Source organism: Camelus bactrianus, chromosome 15 (assembly GCF_048773025.1).
Source record: "Camelus bactrianus isolate YW-2024 breed Bactrian camel chromosome 15, ASM4877302v1, whole genome shotgun sequence".
NCBI lineage: Eukaryota > Metazoa > Chordata > Mammalia > Artiodactyla > Camelidae > Camelus > Camelus bactrianus.
In genome coordinates, this window is record NC_133553.1 from 66,355,371 (window position 1) to 66,380,105 (window position 24,735).

Below are 24,735 nucleotides of genomic sequence, written 5' to 3' on the forward strand. Positions count from 1 at the left end.
GGGAGAAAACCAGCTCGTCTCTCCCGAGCTCTGGGAGTGAGCAGGACGGGGGCAGGGCTACTCCCAGGCAAGGCGGGAACAGCGTCGGGGGTCAAGCCAGGGATGTTCACCTGGGCAGGAGGCAGCCGGATGTTGCTTCCGGAAGCGTCTTAGTCAAAGCACCTGCCAGCCTTACTTAGCCCTTCCCTTTATCGCTCAGGGACCCAGTTCCTAGCACATTCGCTGGCACTCCATTTCTATTTTGGTGAGCATTTTAGTGGTTGCTGCATGTGCACATTTCTTACCCATTCTATCACACCAGGGGTTTCCCTAAGGCACGGACTGGAACCTTCACTCGCCTTCAGACCAGGCATTTGCCGGGATGTTCAGTGCTACCAGGTGACAGGAAGGCCTTAGGGCAGCCGACGTGGCTGGTGGGAGCCGGGCCTCAGGCAGAAGGGCCGGGACAGCCAGTGCTCCTCCCACACTATGTGAGGCAGTGGCCCCGGGAGGGAGAGGGACCAATGAGTCCTCACATTGCTTATCCATGTCACAGTGCCCAGAGGGAAGACTACAGATTCTCCACAACCAGTAACTCCTCTTGGGGTCTGGCCCCTGGCCCAGCTGTTCTAAATCCCGGGATATGGAAGTGGGGCTAGGTGAGCACTGTCATCTTGGCTCTGGGTGCCACTGAGGCCACCCCAGGTCATGCTGCCCACTCATCTCAATCCAGTGTTCATACAGGACCTCAGGGACAGGGCTTCCTATTCTCACACCCTGCACATCCATTCGCAGAGGGATGTTTGCTCCAGGCTGGGAGAGGACTGGGCCTGATGAGACATTCACAGCGCCTGCTTCAGCAGTGAACCCCTGAATGACATCGGAGCGGATCAGCACACAAGTTCCCATGATGCCTACAAGGCCATAGTGACCCAAATTTATCGACTTGCCTTAGATAGGAAGAGGAGAGTGTAGAAACTACGTGGTGTCCTCAGTAACGCCTGTGAACTAGAGACAGTGCTGGCATCCCTTGCGCTGGCTAGCTTATCCCAGCGACGGCAGTCATTAATTCTGAAAGGGTCCAGTTGGCCTCTTATAAGGAATCAGCCCCAAACTCAACTTCTCTAGTTTAGAAGAGATGATACTGCCAAATGATATATCTTTTTTTTTTAAAGGATTGATGGAATATTTATGAAAAAATATTATGACAGATTCTTATTTCCTACCTATAGCTATTCTTCTCTCCTTTTTCACTAAAAGAATCCCTATAATTGGGGGTTGGCTATATATTCAGCTAAATTCTACATGAAATATATACAGAACTGTTGCTTGAGACTTTGAAGAAGTCTACTTAAAGGGAACTGACTCAGATAGGAGATACATCCTTTTACTTTTCCCTTCTTTCTCCTCTCTGGAATGTGGATGTGATGACTGGAACTTCAGTAGCTATCCTGGGCTATGAGGTTACTGACAATAGAAGCCAGCTCTGAGAATGGTGCAGAAAAATGGAAGTCTGGGTTCCTGATGACACTGTGGGGCTCTGCCTACCTTCAAACTTCTTTGAAATGAGAGAGAAATAAATTTTTTTGTTTTAGCTACTGTTATTTTGAACTTTCTGTTATATGCAAATGGTTCTACTCCTAACTGATATAATCATATACTATATTATAAAGAAAACCATAATAAATCTCAAATGGCAAAACTGTAGAGGTCACTCTCTGACAATAAGATAAACTAGAAAATAATAATAAGATAAAGTAGAAAATAATAATAAAATAAACTAGAAAATAATAATAAAATAATATATATTTTTAAAACCCAACCACTTGGAATTTAAAATGCATTCTTCTGATTATCTAATTGATCAAAGAGGATTCAAACTATAATTTCAAACTTATTTAGAAATCAAAAACATAGATCACTGTATATGAAAACATATTAGACATAGCCAAGTATTCAACATACTCAGAAGCAAATTTAGAGCCCTAAACAGTTTCATTAGAAGGAAAGAATGAGAATAAATAAATTAAGAATAAATTCAAGGCAAAAAGTTAAAAAAAAGAAAAAGAAAAAAAAACCAACCACAACCAAATCAAAGAAAAGAGGGAAAAAGGATAGTATAAAAAACAAAGAGCAGAAATGAGTTAATTAGAAAATGAAAACAGAAGAATTGCTAAATACAACCAAGAACTGATTCCCAGACACAACTCTCACAAATCCAGTCATTTTAATAAAGGAGATAAAGGTGAGAAGTGGGGAAAAGACTCAAAAATCAATCCAGGAAAGATCATTAAATTTTAAAAATCAATATTTAAAACTTCTACAACAAAGACACCAGAGAGTAAAGGAAAAACAACTGAGAGAAAAGATGTGCAATATATATAATTCAAAGGATTAATATCCGAAATATATAAGAAAAGCTTACAAATTAATTAGGAAAATACAGCCAAGGGAAAAATGGACAATGGATATTAACAGCTAATTCATAGAAGAGAAAATGTAAATGGCCAATAAATATAGGAAAAGAAGTGAAATCTTTTTGGTGCTCAGGGAAATAAAAATTAAAACCATAATGAGATGCAGCCCTTCTCTCTTCAAACTGACAAAAAACACAAAAGAGATGAATATCAGTGTTACAAAGGTGTGGTGAAATATAGCCTTTCTGAAGAGAAATTTGGCAATAGCTATAAGCAATTTAAATGTGTATTGCCTTTTACACAGCAAACTCACTTTCTGGAATGGGCCCTTGAGAAATTCTCACACTTGCACAAAAAGGGCTTTATAAGGATTCCTCACAGCACTGTTACTGCTAATAGCAAATAATCAGAAACAACCTAAATCTAAATCTATCACTATGGGAGAGAACGCAACAGGAAAAAGGAAGGAAAGGAGGGAGGAAATCTTTATTAGGCAAACTGCTAAGTGTGATAAGCTGTTTGTAGATAAATGAGTATATTTTTATATTTTAATGGAAAAAAATACAAAACAAGACAAAAATTTTAGTGGTGATTCATATGCATGCAAATACCCAGAAACAAAGCCTGGAAGTTCTTGCCAGACTTCTGTCAGAGGTTACTTCTGGGAGCGGATCTGGAACTGAGGGTCATCAGAGGAACTTCAATTTTTTTTTTTTTGTATTGTTTGAATTTGGAGCTGAGAGAACATATTCATGTATTACTTGTATAACTTTAAAAATATTCTTTAAAAAATTCTTGGTGATATTTTTGAATTCCAAAGAACATATTCATGTATTACTTGTATAATTTTATGAAATATACAGAGAATTTTTTTTTTTAAATCCTGAGGATGTTTCTGAACTCCAAAGATAAAAAGAAAAAGATACCGAAGGATCCCAAGGGGAGGGAGGAGGCTTATCTATAAGGAAAAAGAGAATCAGGCCAACTATTGTTCATGTATGAGAGGGGAAAAGACATTTCAGATACGCAAGGACTCAGAAAGTACTGCCCACACACTGTTAATATTATTCAAAGATGTACTCTAGCCAAACATAGAAAACACACACACACACACAGTCTAAATAGTTGTGAAGTTTAATATAGGTGTCAAGCAAGGATTCAAAAATCTGATGAGATTCCAGATTATTTCCAAAATCTTGGCAAATGTGTATGGATGAAATGGTAAAATGGAGAACAGAGTAAAATGGTATGCTAAAAGTCTCTTCCTTTATGGGTAGGGTTGGGAAGGTCATATTTATTATTCAATTACTGATATTAACAAGGTAAATATAATGAAATCTTTCCATAAAATATTATAGGTGAATGATAATTAGAGATGATAAGGATGCTCCCTTTCCAAACTACTTAAGAAACTAAAAGGACCAATCAAAATGATCACTCTAGAACAAATCAGGAAAAGAAACGAAAGCAATAACAAAGCTTGATTAACCAACCAACCAACCAACCAACCACTTGATGACTGGGACAAGTGGTCATAAGAACCAATGGCACAATAAATATGAATGGGTTATATTAATTATTAAAGTTAAAGACAGAGTTTCTCAAACTGGGTAAAAAAGTACAATTCAGCTAAATTTTGTCTACAAGAGACATATCTATAAAATGACACAGAAATTAAATATCAGTCTGATATAAACATGTAGGCAATGATTTACAAGAGGCAAATAAACAAAATGGGAATAGATATATTACTATGAGATGAAGTAGAATTCCAGACAATATTCAATGAAACAGGGCTAGTGTGTGTGTGTGTGTGTAAAAGAGAGAAAGAGAAGTGGGAAGGTAGAGATTATAATAACATCAAGAAGATAAAAATGTCATGAACACACCAAACCCCACTGCACTGAAATATATACAGCAACAACTATGCGTGGAAACTAAACTTACACAATTACAGTTGGGGGAAACTTATAATACTTTCTCAGAATATTTCAGAACAATGTAGCAGTTTTGAGGAAATTACAGAAGGATCGAAATGTAAATGATCACCTCTCTACATGTTGATATCTATTTAAAATATGTGCATAAAGTGGACTATTTCAAACATATAGAAAAGGTCTAGAAGGTAATATAATGAACATTCCCCTATGGTCAAATCTTATCCTTTTGTCAAATTTTTGTGAAAATGTTATCTTTTTAAAAGATGAAACATAACAGATACAAACGAAGCACCTCCTGTTCTCCAGCTAATCCCATTGCCTCCTCTCTCTCTCCAGAGGGAAGCAGTATCGTGAATCTGTCGCCAACTGTTCCCATGAATGTTTCCAGGGATCCATGAAAAATACATGCATAAATACATATAATACTGCTTTGCATATTAAAATATTACATAAATGACATCAGACAGTATTATTACTCTACTTCTATTTTTTTCATTCATCATTGGTTTTGAGACTTACCAATATTGATAAATGTAGCCCCTTTCATTATTCCCTTTCCTGTATGAAGCATCCCATAGTATGACAAAATCACTATTTTATCCATTTTTTTGTTGATGGACATTTCAGTGGTTTCCTTTTTTTATTATTTTGAACAGTACTGCAAATATTTTCTTTTCACATTTAAATGTGTGTGTGTGTGTGTTTTTGTTTTTTTTTTTTGTACAAGGTAAAAATCTCATTTTATTTCTTTTCCATATAGGTAGCCAACTGCCCTAGCATCATTTGTGAGATGGTCTGTCTCTCTTCTCCATTGATTTGTCAAATATCAAGCTTCCATATGGGCCTGGGCATGGTTCCAAACTTTCTATTCTTTTCCACTGGTCAATTTGCTTAGCCCAAAACCCAGACCAAACCATCTCATATTCCTTGGTAGGGTGAGTCCCGTCCCACCACCTTGTTCTCGAAAACGGTCTTCACTGTTCTTGGCCTTTGGCGTGTTCATATAATTTTTAGTATCAGCTTGTCAAATTCCATGAAGAATCCTGCTGAGACTCTGACTGGAATTAAGCTGAATATAATTTGAAGAAAATGGGCATCTTGATGACAATGAGTATTCCCATCCCATCTCTCCATTTAGTTAGATCTCCAATGACCTTCAAGAAAGTTCTATACATTTTTCCATAAAGACCTTGCACATCCCTTTCTTGAATTTATTTTTCAGGTAACTTAGCATTCTAACTGCTACTATAAATATTTTCTTTAAAAAAAATCATGTTCTAGATGTCTGTTTTAGGTTTATAGGCATACAACAATTACTTTGTATACTTGTCTAACACTCAGAAATCTTTTAAAATAGTAGTTTATCTATTCTCACGAGTGATTTTGTTTCTAATCCTAATGCTAGTTATTTATTTTTTCTTGTCTTAACTGTACTTGCTAGTCTCCTAGGAAAGTGTTGGATAGAAGCAGTATTATCAGGCATTCTTACTTTTTCCAGACATGAAGGTTTTTACCTTTATCTGTTTCATCTTTTAGAATGGTACTTGCTATGGGGCTGAGATCTTTTTTGACAGATATTATTAAGTTCAGCTCCCTTCTAGACCTAACTAACCTTCTCTCTTTAAAAAATTGGAGTTATGTTTTATTTTATCAAATGATTTTTCTGTATCTACTGAGATGATCATGTTTGTCCTTCAATTTGTTAATGTGACAAATGATATTAATATACTCCCTAATTTTACTATTTTTGGTAAAAATTATTTGATGTATTTTAATACATTTCTGGATTCAACCTATTAGTTCATTTAGACTATTTATATGTAATTTCATGCGTGATATTGACCTATAATTTTTCCTTCTTAAACTTACTTCTTTGTTATTGGTCTCAAAGTGCCTAATAAATGAATTGAGGAACATTTCCTCTTTTTTATTTTCTTTCAGGAGTTTTTCAAAGGTTGAGTTTGGCTATTCCTTTGAGTGTAGGCACCTGAAATAACATGGGAGCCTAGTGGCAATTTTTGGTTTGTTTGTTGGTTCTTTGGTGCATATGTTTTAAGCAACTGACCTAACTTCTTTCTATAGATCTTTGCAAATTCTGTATTTCATCTTGCAAGGCAGTTTTTGGTAAACTATGCTTTCTCAGAAACGTGTCCATTTCTTCTAAGTCTTCAAATTTACTGCCCTAGATTGTTCAATGTATCTGATCTTTTAAACTTCTTTTCTATCTGTAGTTATTGTACTTTTTGTCCTAATGTTGTTTATTTGCATCTTTTCTTTCCCTACTCAATGTTGATAGAAATATCTATTTAATTAATCTTTCCATAGAAGCTAGAAATTTACCCTCAAGATATATCTCCAGCAATATCAAAAAATATGCACAAGACTATCTATTTTTGCATTATTCATATTGGCAAAATAATGGAAATAATCTAAATGTCTGTATGTAGGAAGTCAGCTGAATAAACTATGGTACTTCCACATAGTGGACTACCATGCAGCTATTCAAAAGAAGAATGAAGAAGATCTCTATAAATCAATATACTGTGATTTCCAGGATATGTCATTAAGTGAAAAAAAAAAAAAACATTGCACAAAAGGGTTTAATAAGAAACATAGGGAACTATATTTGCATTTGCTTATTTTTACAGAAAGAAATAGAAAGGATAAAATTATTTACTTACAGAAGATGGGTGGGAAGAAGGTAGAAGGGACAGAGAGGGGAATGAAACTTTTATTATGTCTTTTTACACAGAGTTGACTTTTCAACTATGTTGATATTTTATATATTTCCAAAAATAAATCAATAAGAATCGGGAAACATCTGAAATTGAATGGCAACAGAAACAAACAAACTTAACTGTATATCAAATAAATAACATATACACAGAAGGAAATAATTAATTCAAATGACTTTTGAACACAATTCTCTTACTATATACTCTCATTAGGATATATTTAATGGAGAAAAAGGACTTCAAAGAAAATTTTATTTTTACTTAAAATATTTTTGGGGGGATTAATACATTTTGAGTGGCATTAATGTAGCAATTCTGAAACTCTTTTATTTGTACGCATAAGATTTAGTAAGTAAATAAATACATTGTTGTTGGATTCTCATTCAGGGAGAAGGAAGATGCAAACAATGTAATGGAAGGAGGGGAAGAACACTGAGATGTTGGATTGGAGCTAGAGGTATTAGTATGAACTCACGATTTTTAAAAAGTTGTGTCCTTGTTCTGTGTGCTAAGATGGCCTAGAAATAATGACACCCTAGTTACAATGAGCACACCTAGCTACCCAGATGGAGAGAGAGAGGAGAGAGGTATTTCTAAATCTATTTTCCTCCAAAAGGAGCCAGGGCTCTTTGGGGAAATGGATAATTCCCAGATTGGGGCAGATAAACTACAAGATGAGTCTGGAATATCCATATAATGTGCTAGAAAGCACTGGAGTGCATACTCAAAAAATAAAAAAGACACGTCAAATGGACAGAGAAACTACTTTAAAGGGTTTCTATTGGTCAAATTTGACACAATTTGTACATAAAAATGAATAATGACAAAAGTAAATTTTTATCCTCTGAATACAAAAAATACACAAGACCATACTGATAGTTTTAAAAAAACAATAAAGTGACAGGCAGAAGGGAAAACCCTTATAAATATCCTGTACCCAACCAGCTTTTCACTTAGTGGTTTTAACGTGTTTAACATCTGTTAGTCTTGTCTGTTTCCAGTTTTAGGTTAATACGAAAAAAGTTACTATCAACATTCATGGATAGATCTTTGTGTGGACATATGTATTCACTTCTCTTAAAGTAAATATCTAAATGTAGGATTGCTGGCTCACATTGTAGGTGTGTGTTTAACTTTATAAGAAAACGCAATACCATTTTACACATACACTTGCCCTGATCCCAGTCCCAATTCTGGAATCACACACTGCATTTAGTTATATATAGGCTTGTACAATCTAAAGGCTTGTACAATCATGTTCCAAGCAGACAGTTTGTTATAAACTCCAAACTGGAAATAATCTAAATGTCCACCAACAGTAGGATGGATAAAGAATTTTCCATATAATTATAACAATGGAATATTATGCAGCAGTGAAAAAGAACAAACTACTACTACTACTACATACAATGAGTCTTACCAAAAATTTTGAGAATAAGAAGCCAAGCCAAAAAAAATTAAACTTATCTAAATGATTCAATGTGTACAAAGTTCAACAACAGGCAAAATGAGAATAAAGTCAGGAAAGTGGCTCCCTGTGAGGGCAGTGACTGAGAGGGGTTCATGAGAGGTTTCTGAGGTGCTGATAATGCCCTATATCTTCCTCTAAGTGATGTTTACTTAGATGATCTCCTTTGTGAAAAGTTATCAAGCCGTACCTTTATGACAAATGCAACCTTTCTGTACATTTGTTTTACTTCAATATTAAAAAATTAAGAGCAAACATAATCCTGATTTTAAAACTGAACAAAAATAGAATTATTTAGTTTTTGGAAGGCACCCTTATTTTCTGACTTTCCAAGCTTTCTGAGAAAACTTCCTGTAACCAAACCAGCATGTCCTAATTAATGATAATACTCAGAATGGAAAATGTGCAGGAAGGAAGGCTCTTCCCAGCTCTCTTGGGTGTACATTGGCACACCTTCTAAGGAAACAAGTTTGACAATACACATCAAGAAGAATAAAGAAATATACAATATTTTCTCCAATAATTCCCCCCCACCAGGAATTTATCCTGAATCAACAACTCAGTTAAATATTTATAAAAAGTGATGCAAAGTTATACATTAAAAAAAAAAAAACTAAGAAAAGAAAATCCTTTGAAGGTTATACTTACAATTGTCCCCCCAAAAGGAACGTAACCTGTGAGAGGGCAGAGAAGAGAGACAGGTTTTATAATCCCACCTGACTCTGCCCCACTACCCCTCAACTGAGATACCAGAAGGCTCCGGGTGCCGTCTCCCCACTGCTCACGGCCCCCAGACTATGGCAAGGCTCCCTCCGCTGCCCTCACTGCTGTAAGTAGACCGCCTCCTGTCCCAGCCTCTACTCTATGGCAGTCAGCTGGTGACTGAACAGAGAACCGAGCTTGTATGAGTTACATCTAAAGCAAAGGTTGGTGTCCTGAGTGTGCATACTTGTACACACGAGCCATCACTCTTCGATCTGCACCCCTCTGGGGAGAGGTCCAAACTTTGCCTGGAGAACTGCAGGCGAAGCCAGCCTTGCGGGGAGAGCCCGCTTTGGCCCCATGCAGGCACTGGGGAGCACCTAGGGCTACAGCCACAAGATGCTCGGAGCCTCCGCTGTCTTGGAGTTCCTCATGGACGAGGCAAGGGGTCCCTGGGCGCTAACTGCCCGGTTTGCACAGTGATGTCACGTGGGTGTCTATTCTCTCATCCCCCTGAGGCCAAGCTCTCTGAGGGTGGGGAACACAACTAAACCTCCTGGACTGAGAACACCCACTGGTAGAGACCCTTTCTCCCACCGCCTGAGGGCTTCCCAAGGCAGCAGCCAGCAGCCCTCCCACCCGCTCTGTAACTCAGAGGTGGGGACACTCCGTGGCACTGAGAAATGGCACAGAGGAGGCAACAGCACACTGGTCTGGTGAGTCTGACCTCTGCTGTGTGACTCTGGGCAAGGCCTGCAGCCTCTCAGAACCGTAGGCAGGATAACCAGCCAGTGCAGGGCCAGTGCTTTCCAGGCCATTAAGCTCAGACATCCAGTGCCATGCCTCTAGTGACCGCAGGCAGGGACTTCCTGGGGGCAGGGATCTCATACCCACTGGCCCATCACCCCCCTGCCCACTGGCCTCCGCAGAACGGGAATCTGCCTCCCTGTGTGCGAGGTAGTACAAATGAGTGCCTACATTCAGAAGGGCAGGTTAATAGCAAGATCAGAGATGAGGGAGTTAGTTTGGGGATTAACTGCCTGAAACGGGCGCAGGGAGCGCCGCCTGGAAGGAGGGAGCGCGACAGGCACTGGTAAGAGAGGAGCGACCCATGGAAGGCAGGGCTTGCCCCAGCAGGCCACGATGTCATCCCTAAGTGAGCAGGGTGTGACCCAGGGCGGGGCACCAGATTCACCCCTGGAGGACTCTACCCCAACTGCTCAGGCAGAAAAGGCAGAGGCAGGCACATTTAGAAAATTCCAAGCGTGATTCTGAGGCCCGGCCAGAGTCTGGTGCGGTTGAGCCAAAGTGACCATGTGCCCTCTTCAGACCAGCACGTCTGGACGCTCCTGGAGCTGCGAACATAATAAGCACCCCAGGCTGGGCAGAAGCAGAGGGTCCCCAGGGCTTACCTGACATTCTAAAGGGCATGAAGATCTTCTCGTTGGTGTCCGGGTGTAGAATAGCCTGGCAAGAGGCGGGCACAGAGCACAGGGTGTCAGTCAGAGAGGGAGAAGGGACGAGGGGAGGAGGGAGGGGGAGGAGGGAGAGGAGCGCTGCCCCAGGAAGGCTCAGGTGACCAGTGGCTGTATCCTGCCTTGCCTTGTGGCTGGTCAATCGTTTCCCCCCATTCAGGGCAAGAGAAAACCAAAACGTTAGCCATGTCTAACGCTCAAAGCTGAACGCAGCGCAGAGAGGACTGTGTCTACCTTGCGGGTCCACTGTCCCCCATGCAGGGCACAGAGTAGGCACTCACTGAGGATTCTGTGTAAGGATCTCACAAGGAAAGAGCTCAGGGGGCCCAGAGAAAGGCACGCTGACCTGAGCTGTTGACTTCAGAAACTCAGGCCCTGGTGCTGGGGAAGAAGAAGGGGTGAGGCAGCCCAGGGCAAACGCAGGGGGGGGGGGTTGCTGGTGGGGGTAGGGAGAGAGGCTGAGCACGCAGCAGCCGCGGATCCCCATGGCAGGGTCTCGGACAACAACAGAAGGGAAGGAACTGAATCCAAAATTAAATTACCTGCTTGATTTTCTGTGCACTCCAGAGCTGGGAGGAAAGGAGAGAGAGAAAAAGGAAAAGAAAATAACAAACATTAAAAGCACATATCAGTTTAAGGTCTCCAAGCCACATTTTCTAACCACGGGATCTGGCTCCAAAGGGCTGAAGGGGCTCAGGCTGTCCTGGTTGCCCCAGGCCTGGCAGCTGCCCCGGGGGGTGTGCGTCAGGATAGGAAGCAGGTGATCCCGGAACAGCAGAGCTGGGGAATCTCACACAGATCATTTAAACCAGTGGTTCTCAACTCTGGTTGCACTGTAAAATTATTTAAAGAATTCTTCCAGCATTTTCCTAAAGCTCCCTCATTCATTCTGCGGTACAGCCAGGTAAGGAGCCCTGATTTAAATGAAGATCCTTCAGTTGTCTCCCAGGATCCCTAGAGACGGCATAGCATAATTTTTTCAGAGCTAGACAGACTTCTTGGCTTCCTAAATTTGCTACTTTTACCTTCTGAGCCTCAATTTCCCCATCTGTAAAATGGGGATAAGATCCGTGCTCTAACATTGTTGAAGAGGTACATGAAAAGTGTCTGGAGCAGCCCCGGACACACAGTAGTTGCTTTACAAGTGCTAACTCTTGTAGATGTATTATTCTTATTTTTGTCGTTGTTATAAGAAGGTTGTACGCTTTCAAATGAGTGATGAGGTTTTCTCTTTCCAGCACAGCAAGGGGACAGGCTGGAGAAACAGAACAATTTATCAATTCCCTCAAATGATAAAAGAAAAATACCGTATTTCATTGACTCTAGGACATTGCTGATCCTAAGACACACTACAAGATAACTATGACATAGTGCAAGTCACCCAGCATTTAAAAGACTTGTCCCATTTAAGAGATGTTAAAATGTGATAAAGTAGCCTTTTTAGAATGAAGAAAAATTGGCAAGTAAAAATTTACATTGTGGGCAAAGCACAGGCCAGTGCATTTTTAATGGAGCAATAAGCGTATGAGGTAAGAGGGGAGATGTGGTCAGAACTGATGTCTAAAGTTTTACAGTAGAAGAGTTCTGCTTCATTTATAGGGCAGCGTTGTCATCTGGGATATAAATTACACTGCAGGATGCTACTGGGCAGCAATAATAGAGTTATAAAATTGATACGTGGATCTTCTTCAGTTTACAATGGAGTTATGTCCCAATAAACCCATCAAAAGTTGAAATTACTGTTAAGTCAAAAATGCATCTAATACCTCTCACCTACCAAACATCAAAGCTTGGCCTAGCCTACCTCAGAACACTTACACTCACCTGCAGTTGGGCAAAATCATCTAACACAGAGGCTATTTTATAGGGAAGTACTGAATATCTCAAGTAATTCACTGAATTCTGTAGTGAAAGTGAAAAATACAATGGTCGTTGGATACAGAATGGCTCTAAGTGTTTACCCCCGTAATTGTGGGGCAGACCTGGAGCCCCGGTGCACTGCCCCACCCAGGATCACCAGACAGCATCACACCCTGTGTCCTGGGCCACGAAAAGATCAAAAGTCACAATTCAAAATATGGTTTCCACTGAATGCATATTGTCTCGACACTCTCATAAAGTCCACAAATTTTAAGTTGAACCATCGTAAATCAAGAACCATCTTTATTAAAGTTTCTGCATTTTACTCAGAGCAGAGTCCCTCAAGTCTAATTCATAGCCTAATTACTCTCACTTTAGATACATTTCAAACATATTTGATTAACTGTTACTGAAGATCCAGAAAAATTAGAAGCAGCAGATTAAAAAAAATGCAACTGGGGGACAGAGGGGACTAAAGAAAGAAAAAACAAGTGTAGAATCACTGTTAACCCAAGAAGGTATATGAAAGTGTAACAGCAAAGTGGTAAAAAAATGGTAAAAGGCTGATCCTTCTTTGCTCAGAAAGGGCCTTCCTGAAGTGCATCCCCCAGGTCACAGCACTGTCCCAGGTGTGCCCCCAGGCCCTGGGCACAGACTCCCGACACCCCACGCTCTCTACCGTAAAGCAGAGTCTCCCAGGTCCGGATCCGGGTCCCCTCGCCCTGTGGAGTCACAGCCCAGCTCCCCAAAGCAGGGCCCTGCCTTGGAGTGCCGGCCCTCAGCATCTCCCACAGAGCCATATGCACAGCAAATCTGAAACTACTTACTTTTTAAAAACTCAAGATCTCTTCCTATAATTTTTTTTAAAAAGGAAAAAAAAATGTCCTCATGATTCTGCTGGAAACACTGATCTAAGACATTCGAGGACAGTGTGAAGAGCAGGTGTTAGGACCGGGCAGCCTGCATCCCCGTTACTTACAGGACGTGTGGCCTTGGGCAAGTCGCTTTGCCTCCATGCCTCAGTTTCCCCATCAGTAAAATGGGTTGTGGTAAGGGTAAGGAGGGACTCTGTGCATGGTGCTCCCGGCAGCTGGAGTTTCCCTTTGGGCACACAGCTAAGCCTATACTTTCCAGTCTTCCCCAGAGTCAGGTGGGCTCGCATGACGAGGTGATAGTGAATGGACTGTGTGGGTAGAAGTAGGGCTCTCCACTTGCAGGCTTGGCCCGAAAGCCTCGCACAGAGGATCCAGTGGAGGAGAGTGAGGCCCTAGGAGATGGTAAAGCCATGAGGTGAAAGGAGCCTGGCCCCTGGACAACGAATGGCATGTGCCAAGTCCCTGAGTTGCACTGGATTCCGACACAAGTAAGAAACACATCTTACTGTATAAATTCCTGAAATCCAGGGATTGTTTGTTACAGCACTTGGCTTACCCTGACCAATACAGAGGTTCACTGAGATATGCATATCTAAAATACTTGGCCCATAGATCATGCTCCCTAAATGCCTAATACAGAGGGGAAGCCATTCAAATGAGCAGTTTTGTTTTTTAAAGGACTTAATTATTTTTCAAAATAACTTGATCTCTGTCTTATTCTTACAACATGCCTATGAGGTGGGCAGACTACTTTCAGACAAGGCACCTCATCTCAGAGAGACGAAGTGACACAGCCGTGGCTCCCGGGACCTGGTGGCAGGATGGAGATGGGTACCCAGACCTCCTTTGCTCCAGGTTCGTGTCCCCTTTACTCTCCAGGGGCCTTGGAACAGACTGATGTCTGGTCTGACCAGGATGATGGCCAGGTCTGAGGCACAAGAAGAGGAGGAGGATTGGCTGACATCATCTGAGGTCCCGGAACTTCCCTTTGCAGCCGAGCAGCAGATGCTTCTCCCCAGCACCCATTCCTCCCCTCCTGCCCAAGTCCAGCCAAGCAGCACTTGTAATCCAAGGCCACACCTGTGTCCCTCAGGGTCAAGGACTGCCTCCTCCGCCCCAACCCAGGGAGCAGTGATGGGAGATTCAGGCAGGCATGGGCCCAGCAACAAAGCAGAAGTTCAGCAGGGGTGTCAGCAGGCAAGGCCAGGAGCCCAGAGCTCACAGATGTGTCCCCCACCGGTGATGACACCCCCACACGCAGCCCAGGCAGGCTAGTGCCACAGATAAGAGGCAATGGTCCCATTAACCATGTGAGTCTCACACTCAGAAAGCCGTAGGAGAGATGAGAAAAGCAAAGCTCAGATCCATGCCCACGGTCTTGGAGGTGGAGCCAGAACTACAGCTCATGACTTGTGACTCAGATTCATTCATTCATTCATTCATCCTCATTCATTCATTCACATTTAGTGAACGAGTGCTATGCATCACCCTTCTGAGGACTTGGTACATATTAACTTATTTAATCTCAACAACCCTATGAAGCAGGGACTGGTATGTCCCCCACTTTATAGATGTGAAAACTGAGGCACTGAGAGGTTAAGTGATTTGCCCAAAGTCCCACAGCAGCACTGGGACTTGAACTCAAACAACCTGGTTCCAGAATTTCCACTCTTAACCACCCAGTGCACCCATCTCTAAATGCCAGCACACCAGTGGACACTGTCCTGTCTCTTTAGGCACCTAGTCTATTCTGGAGATCTTTTCACATCAGTGCACAGAGAGCATGCTTTTTCTTCCTAACAGAAAAGTTGAATGGATATATTGTAAACTGCACCCTGTTAGTGGACTTTTAAGCTATTTCCTGTCATTTTCTGGTTGAGGTAAAATATACATAATATAAAAATTTACCATTTAACCATTTTTAAGTGGCAGTTCAGTGGCATTAAGTACATTCACATTGTCGTACCGCTATCACGACCATCCATCTCTGGAACTTTTTCATCTCTCCCAACCGAAACTCTTTACCAAGTAAGTACTAACTCCCCAATCCTCCTTCCCTCAGCTCATGGCGACCACCATTCTATTTTCCATCTCTGTGAATCTGATCACTCTAGATATTCATATAAGCAGAAGCATACAATATTTGTCCTTGTGACTGCCCCATCGTTTGCTATTGCAGTACTCCAGTGAGTGTCCCTGGAGTTATCATTATTGTATCATCTAGATTTAAAGAAAAAGAATAAATGCATGCAGATATCTCTGGCAGGATACAGAAGAAACTCACAGTTACTCTAGGGAGAGGAGGTGGGCAAATGGGAGACAGGAAAAGGAAAACTTGTTTTTTATTCTATACTTTTTTGGCACCTTTATAATTCTGTAGACTGTTGATGTGTTACCTACTGAAAAATAACAGTTAAAAATTTAAGAGTAACCACTAGAAAAGTAGAAATAGGATGCACAACTTCCAAGCCCTTTACTGACCTCTATGGCATAGACTGTTAACTGTCACACAAAATTTGTGTGCCTTTCTTCTAGAATAATAGAAAGGTAGCCGGCAGGTGGCTGACTACATTTCCCAGCCTCCTTTGCAGGGCAGGTGTCTGACCTGCTACATTACATTTCCCAGTCTCCTTTGCGGTTAGGCTTATCCATGTGACTGAGTCAGTGGCATCTAAGGGGAAGTGAGATGTGCCTTTCCCTGGCTAGCACCTCCCACCCCATGCTTTCTGTCACCTGCCTGTGAACCAGAGCAAGGATGTGGCTGCAGCCCAGCCTGGGCCACACAGAGAGGAGGACCTGAAGAGATAGTGGAGAAACATGATGGAAGGAGCCTGCGTTCCTGAATGATCCCATGGAGCAGAGCCACCTGCCTACCTGGAACGTGACCTGTTACATGGGAGAGAGATAAACTTCCATCTTATTTGAGCTGGTGCATTTTGAGATCTTCTCATTACTGCAGTTAGCATAACCCTCACTAAGGTAACTAAGGTTTTGGGAACCTGTCTCCCATGATAGAAGGGAAGCCTCCCCAGAGGAGAGAGGAAAGACTCAGCTGAGGCTTCTCTCCCAGCATCTGGCAATGCTCCCACCTCAGGAGGTTTGGGGTGAGGTGGGAGGGACAGCTCCATTTTAAACTAAACTTCCTAGTCATGACCTTATGACATCTGGACTCATCCCACCTCCAGGTTGCAGCAACAACAGTCAGGGTCACAGATGTGGGGCCTGGTTCAGCCACTAACTCTCATGGTCTTCCTGTGTAAGTCACCTCACTCCTTAACCTTAACTGTTCTTAAATTAATTGTACAGGAGGTGGAAGCAACTTTCTACCGGGCCCCTTCCTGTCTGATGATGCCAGGCCCAGCTTACAGAGAGAGCAGGACAAGGACTCGGGTCTGACCTCCTGGGTCTGGGCTTTCCCTGGGACCTGCTGGACCCATGGGTCAGACACCCGATGCAGAAATGGCAGCAGGTGCCACCACAAGCCAAGAGCTGGCTGCTAGCTTGAAGTTTAACAAGCCAGCCCTGCAAACAGGTTACAAGCAAGGACCAACCTGGAATGTAAAGCATTTGACAGGAGGCCGAAAGAGGCGCAGTGGACAGTCCAACCACACGGAGAATCTAGGACAGGGAGCCCCCCGTGTCTTCTTGTCACCCCACTGAAGCAGCTCCACTTTAAACTACAGTTCCTCGGTGGGACCTGATCTCCTCTGGGCTCAGCCCATCTCCTTCTGTGCCTCTGGCTGAACATTAATCCCCAATCCCTTGGAACTTCCTGGCTGCAGCAACAAACCAGTGTGGATGTGAGATTTTGGACCTTTCCTGAGTTCTCAACTTGGAGAATGAGGACATAGAGGGTGTGGGACACAGTCTGGGTGACAGGCTGCTGCAACAATGCAGAAGTTTGCTGATTTCAGAAATGGCCTAAGTCTCAGCTGAGCTGCCATCTGAACCTATTAGAATCCCAGTGTAGAGGCCAAGGGAGGGGCAGAGGGTGGGCCCCAAACAAGCTCCAGGAGAAGCCCAGCAGGCATACCTCCAGTGCCGGGACCCAGATAGAGGAGTCACTGCCCAGGCTCTGTCCCCACTCTGGTTTGTTTCCCTTCCCCTCTGCCTCCATCCAGGCTGCTTCTCCAAACCTCTGAAGGCAGCAAAGACAGAGCCTATTCAAAACAACCTCCAGAAGGTAATTAAATAGAGGCTGAAGGGGACCCTTCTGTAAAGCAGAGGATGTCTCCATAAAACAACAACAAAAAAATCTTAATTTATCATTTGGGCCAATCCCATTGTTCCTCACTATTAATTTTGTTGCCATGGTTACTCCCAGGTAATGTGTACATATGCAAATCTATGTGGGATAAAGGTACCCATACCCCCAAATTCTACTGCTCCATGAAAGGAGAGAGAACTTGCGCCCCGTTCTGCCGCACAGCGCAGGGCAGCAGTCACTACTTCCGGGTACAGGCAGCTTCTCTCTGCTAAGAGGCTGGACCCTGGCATCAAACCCTTTTCTAGGAATTGGAATTCCAGATCTCCCACTTGCTGCCCATGTGAGCTGAGGCAATTTACTTCACCTTTTTGCACCTCCACTTCCTCACTTGTAATGTGGGAATATGAATGCTTACTTTCAAGGCTACTGTGATGATTAAAGAAAATTCATTTATTCAACAGATATTGATTGAGCACCTATTAGGTGCTGGGCACTGCTCTAGGCACTAAGAACATATCAGTAAAAAAAAAAAAAAAAAAGCTCCAAATCTCTGCTTTTGTAGAGCTTACCTACTGGTGGGGACAAATTTATTGCTTATTGCAGTAAAAATAATACATAAGTAAATGTTCCGATATGTTAGAAGGATGAGTGCTTCAGGAAACATGGGAAAATTGAACAGGGTAAGAATAGGGAGTATGTGCTGGCAGCAAGGATGGATTTAAAAAAAATTATTTAATAGGGTCCTCGCAAAAGGAGGGATGAAGGATGTGGAACATTCAGGGGACACAGGAACATGATGACATGACCAGGGCCACAGCTCCTGTCATGGGGGAGAGGGGTGAAAGGCCAGGGCTGGAGCTAGGGTGTGAGAGGGAATGGGGAGACACTGTGGCCACAACCTCCCAGCCCCAGGAAGAACCTCTAGTCTCTGAATTCCCTCAGTTGCAATGACTCCCTAAAACTCCATCTGTTGTCCTGCCTCTGGCCCTAGTGCCTCCTTCCCTTGCTCTCTTTGAGTTTTCTTGCCCCTGACAGATTCTCAGGCAGGATGTTTAGGGCCTGACAGTAGTAAGATGGTCAGGGTGGTCTTCATTGAGGTGACATTGGAGGAAATACTTGAAAGAGGGAGTAAGCCATGCAGAGACCTGGTGGGAGACTGTTCTGGCTGTAAGAACAGCCAGTACAAAGGCCCTGAGGCAGAAGTAAGCCTCCTCAGCATGTTTGAGGGACAGTAAGAAGGCCAGTATGACTGAAGTGGACTGAATAAGGGAATGAGCAACAGGAGACAAGGTCAGAGAGGGATGGGGGCTTTGCAGATTGTGCTAAAGACGGTGGCTTTTACTCTGAGTTTCTACTAGAGCAGTGGCTCTTAACAGGGGGGCAATTTTTCACCCAGGGGACATTTGGAAATGTCTAGTTGTCATGAATTTGGAGGGTGTGCCACTGGCACCCAGTGGGTAGAACCCTGGGATACATCTGCTAAACATCTTACAGTGCACAGGACAGTCCTCACAACAAAGAATTATCCAGCCCCAAATGCCAATCGTGCAGAGACTGAGAAACCCTAGAGCAGAGGGACAAACCATGTAGTGTGTGTTTTCACAAATCACTCTGAGTGCTGTGCTGGGAATAGGCAGAGGAGGCCACTGCAGTCACCAGCCCAGAGGTCCGTCTACAGCACCCAGCACAACGCCTAGCACACCACACAGGTGCTTCAGCTAATACTGATCTCTTGCCTGTTCTGTGCTAATGGTCAGGGCCAATCTGGGGCTGGCCCAGAAGGGCAGGGTGCTGATCAGGATCCCAGAAGTCTGCAGCTAGGGGTCAGGGTAAGGGGGGAATGTCTGCTTCTGACAAACCTGCTGATACCCAGAGAAGATTCAGGGTGCAAGCATTTTTAACTCTCTGATATTTTCTCTGCTGTTTGCAGCAAAGCCCAAACACAGCTGACCCATTTGCGCTCTGCCAGAGGAGGAGTCGGGCAGGACCTCGCAGGACCTCGCACAACCCAGCTGCCCTTTCTCCGTGGTGGGTTGCAGGCAGACTCCATCCTGCATGGGGCCTCTGAGCAAGTAATATGTATGCTGGGTGCTAAGCAGGCACTTAATAAGGTGGGCTGGCTCCCAGCCCCTGGGGAATGTGGGACCATGGCTCAGAACCACCGCTCAGAAGCCTACAGTGGCTCCCAGACGCCTGCCCCCTCGCTCCTGACCACTCCAATTGCTCCCAAACTGCTTTACTTAATAGCCCTTCCCCCCCCCCCGCCTACCTCCCCACCATGGACCTGGTGCGCGGGCAGAAGGATCCAGCACATTTCTGCTCTCCTGCTCCGGCTCCAGCTGCTTCCTCTTGCCCCACACAGCACATCCAGCATCTCTACCTGGGTTTCCAAAACTTTCACAAGCTGGCCTGTAACTGCCCAGCTTCCTCTCCAACTTTCTCTTCTAATCTCTTCTTCTCGCTGCTTCTCTCCCTTTCTCTTTCTTCATTCCACTCTGCTTCTTGGCTTTTGTCTGTATCCCTCCCAATGACTTGGGTATCTCTCTACGTTCTCCATCCGTCACCTCTGTGTCCCCTCCACGAAGCCTTTCCTCAGCACCTGCGTTCTCAGGATGGTCTGAGGACCACTGAACGCCTGCCTACCTTACTCCGCACACCTAGCCTCCAGCCGCCGCCGGCTGATGCACAGGAGCGGCCGTGTGAGGGCAGGGCCAGGCCTCTGCTTCTCCCCCGGCCCGGTGCCCACCTGCCAGCGCCTGACCCGCACCGGTCGCCCCGCAGATGCCCATGGCCTGCCCAGGCAGCGTTAACAGGGGCTGCGAGACCTGCCCCCCGCCGAGCTCCTCTGGCGGCACCCCTACCCCACCCACTCACTCTGCGCCGTGTTTGCACACACATTCCACTCCCCAGAGTATCACCTTCCTCTCCAAATCCACCTTCAGATAATGGGTGAATGATGGGCATGGTCTCTTAGAGGCCCAGCGTCGGGTCCCTGTCCCACCACATACAGGTTATGTGACCTGAGGTAAGTAATGTAATCTCTCTGAGCCTCAGTTTTCTTGCCTGTAAAATCAGGTTAAGACAGGCATCTACCAAACAGGGTTTCTGTGAAGATTCATTGAAGCAATACATGTAAAGTGCCAGTACTCAGCGCAGTGCCTGGGGCTCGGTGAGCGCCCTGTGAGCGGTGGCTCATTCCCATGGGGGGGTCTTCCATGTTGAGCCCACCCATCTCTATCCCCGCCAAACCATTCCAGCAAAGCGCTGGCAGACAAAATACACACAGCACAGCAAATATCCAGAAACTTAGCTGCCTGTCCTTATGTTTTGTTCTCATCTACGGCTTTGTTGTTTAACCGACAGCTACAGTCTTAGTAGGGTTCCCAGCACATCAAATATCTACCTGTCAAGCCCAAAGGATAAATTATACTTATTTTTAGTTTATTCTCAGAACTGATTTTTTCATTGGTATAGCAACCGTTCAACAAGTTAACAGTCTCCAGAGGAGGTACCAGCCACCCACCAGCCAAGGCCATCAGGCGTGAATAACCTATCAGTCCACTTGCAGGAACCCCCTGGCAGGATGTCATAGCTGGAGGGCAGATTAGATAACAAACCAGCATACAGGATACCTGGTGGTGACCAGTGGTACCTGTGACATCAAGAAGGCCCATGGGTATCAAAGCACAGCCACAGGCTTCTGACCCACAAGCCTGCAAAAGGACATCAGAGCAGGCACAGAATCCAAGAGCAGACAAAGCCACTGTCTATTCTGAGGTCAAGAGCCACCCTGGGCCTTTTCAGACAGCACGGTCATGACCCTTGAGCAGGGCCAGCCTGAACCAGGAACGGGGACTTCATTAATTCCAGATCGCTGAAGCTTCCCCGAACCCTGAGCTGGTGTGTCATCATCCATCCCCTCTTCCTGTGTCTGTGGAGGCCACAGCAGGGCATGGCTCTGCTGATGAGGCCCCAGGAGGGAAGCACTGCGAAAGCTGCAGCAGAGCCCAAGCCTGATGCTCTGTGGAGCCAGGAGGGCAGGGGGAGGGAGGCAGAGGGAGAATCTGCTTGTTAGGGGAGCCGCAGGCTCACATCTAGAGCACAGTGCTACCCAGCCTCCAGATGGACACTGCAGGCATCACCAACAGGAGCCAGAACTAGGAAGTACAGCTAGTGCCAGGGTCCGCCCCCCAACCTCCCCCCTCCCCCCAACCTCCCCTCTTCCCTCCCCAATCTTCCCTCCTCCCAGCCCCCTAGAGGCACATGGGGGCTTTCAGGAAAGAAAACAAAGGAGGCCCAGAAAACAAGACAGGCAGCTTTAAACTACTGAAGGGAGCAAGGAGGGGAAACATGGCCTCATTCCCCAAACTCTGGAAGCTGGAAGGAGTCCCAAGAGGCCAAGATGGGCTAGAGGGGAGCTTGGGCAGGGAGCAGACACAGGGTCAGGAAGGGCTCGGAGGCTGGACCTCCCCTGACAAGTCCACGAGGACCTGCCGCAATCTGAAGACTATTTCGGCCTAGAAGTGGGCATGTCAGGTCACGTCACCCAGGCTCCTCGGCGTCCACAGCCAGCGAGCAGCACCGCGCGCAGGAACGAGGAGATCCCAGCCTGCCCTAGCTGCTGACGGCTGCCCCCAATTCAGCAGGCGACACAGACACCTGGAGATGGACCCTGTCTAACCAGGCACTGCAGCACCTCAGTCACTTCTAGTGACCCGCACAAGGACATCGGCCAAGGGGCTGCCTCTGCCTGCACCTCTGCCCTCCTTCCAGATCCGGGCTGCAGCCCAGCTCACTGGCTCGCCCCTTCCTCCGGGTGGTCCTGTTTTCTCTGTGTTCAGGATGTGCTTCTTCACCTGGACAACTCATACTCAGTGCCTCCTCCTCACCAGCCCCTGCTCATCACTCAAATCTCAGGCACCCCTAGTCTGGGTAGGTTACTCCTTCCTCTGCTTTCCCACAGCATCAAATATTCTTCCAGCACTGCCTAGATTCTGGGGAGTCCACGAGGCCAGACCCTCCTCTAGCTTCTCCCCTGCTGTCTCCCCTAGGCCTTGGCACCAACACTGACCTGAAGGTACCCCATACATATACAGTGAAATGAAATGGATTGGGGAGGGCTGATGGCTAAGCCACTTGCCCCAGGGAACACTCAGCCAGGCACCAGTGTGTCGTGCTGGCAGGACAGGGCCTCAGCTTGGACTTTGTGCCTAAAGGTGTCAGAAGAAGGCAGGGGCGGTGCCTCACAAAGTTACCAACAGAACAGAAGAGAAGACAACAGAAGAGGAGGGACAGCAACCTGTTTTGGATGGAAAATGAGTAGAGTTTTAATAACGGATCAAGCAGGAAGGAGGAAACCATCCTTAAATGCCTGCAGAAGGCACACTTTAGAAGCCAGGACATCACCCCCAGGACATCAGCAAAGTTAAGGACTTGGAGGAACCAGGCATTCCAGGAAAAAAAAAGGGCTAATTAACTGTAGGGCTTAACACAGAGAGTTGGTTGAAAATCTGTACTCAAAGCAGTGGAACCCTCAGGTCTACCCTGCACAGCAAGGTGACTCTTACTGCCCTCACCTGTATCCCCCAGACACTGGAGGTTTTTCGACCTTCTGGAAAAACTGAATCCAAGTGACTCCAGATTTGGAAACACTAACACAGTGGAGAGCAGGAGCTGGTGAGGCTAAAAGCAGGGAAATTTATGAAAGTCTGCAAAGTGAATTCTGGGACTCCAAACTCCTTTTCCTACTTGGCTTCCAGAATGCAGGCAGATGAGATAATACTGTATTTATAAAACAGGAAGAGGATCCTACTAAAAAGAATAAAGAAAAGAAACAATCAAACAGCCCTCAGAAATTAAAATTGCACTAGCTGAAGTTAAAAATTCAATAGACATGTTAAAAATAAACTCAAGGAAATTTCCTGCAAAGCTAAACAGGGGGACAAAGGGATGGAATAGAAGGAAAAAAAACAAAAAGATAAAATCTGAGTGTTAATCTAAGATAGTAATACTTGACTAATAGGAGTTTCAGAATGAGAAGAATTTATCAAAGAAACAATAGAAGAAAAATTGCCAGAACTGAGAGACATGAGTCTTCAAATTGCAAGGGGTCACCAGGAACCCAAAGTAATGAATTTTAAAAGAGATAGCATTGTGGAATTTCAGAAATGAACCATATAGATAAAGAGAAAACCCTAAACACTCCTAAAGAGAGAAAACAAGTCGCTCACAAAGAATCAGGAATGAAATAGCATTGGAGTTTTCAATAGCCATACTGGAATCCAGAAGAGCAATACCTTCAAAATTCTGAAGGAAAATGATTATCAATCTAGAATTTTCTCCTCAGCCAAACTATCACTTAAAGCTGAGTGTAGAATTACAATTACAAATTAACTTTTTTTCCAGATATAAAAGGACTCAAGTTTTTCTTCCCATTTACTGTTTTTTTCAGGAAGCTCGTAGGAGAGGTGTTCCACCAAAATGAAGGGGTACACCAAGAGGAAGGCCTGGAGCTGGAATGAGGTGGGCCCCAGAAAGGAAAATTTCAGGGGAAAAAGTGGAACTGAAGGACAGGAGTCTTCAGAGAGAAAGGAGGCACTGCAAATATCAAAAAGCTGCTAGAAGGTGCAGTAAGAATTAGAGATGGTACAAAGGAAACTATGTCAATGAGGAAAAAAAAAAGAGGCAATTAATAAATCCAGAAAAAACATAAGGTTGAAAAGGAGAGGAAACATAATCATGCACAACAAACTTCTAAAGTTATTCATCTAACTGTAATAATGTGAATATTGGATATCCACAAACTCCAAAGCTATGATAACTATTTTGGGAGGATGATAAGGGTGATAAGAGAGAGAAATGTGTTTATAGGGGTGAATAATAAGAGAGCTGAATCCTCAACAACCATAATAGACAATACAAGGGAACTAGCTGAGCAATAGCAGTACAGATAAGCATATTAGTTGAAATGTAGGTTTCTATCTGAAGAAACAGCTAACAGTATTTGCTTCTGGGAAACAGGAATGGGAATTGAGGAGGGAGGGGGAAACATACTATTTCCCCTTATAAGTGCTTTAG

The 24,735-nt window shown here is 44.3% G+C and overlaps 1 protein-coding gene across 2 annotated transcripts in view; it reads right to left on the reverse strand.

The window, feature by feature from the left end:
* The window catches only part of SFXN5 (sideroflexin 5), a 114,003-nt gene that overhangs the window by 60,495 nt on the left and 28,773 nt on the right, over positions 1-24,735 (reverse strand). For both annotated transcript variants that reach the window (XM_074341310.1, XM_010963686.3), the window contains exons 4-6: positions 11,259-11,285; positions 10,654-10,708; positions 9,188-9,213 (exon numbers count right to left, since the gene is read on the reverse strand). In XM_074341310.1, coding sequence (XP_074197411.1) covers positions 9,188-9,213; positions 10,654-10,708; positions 11,259-11,285 — 108 coding nt within the window. The remainder of the gene's footprint in view (positions 1-9,187; positions 9,214-10,653; positions 10,709-11,258; positions 11,286-24,735) is intronic.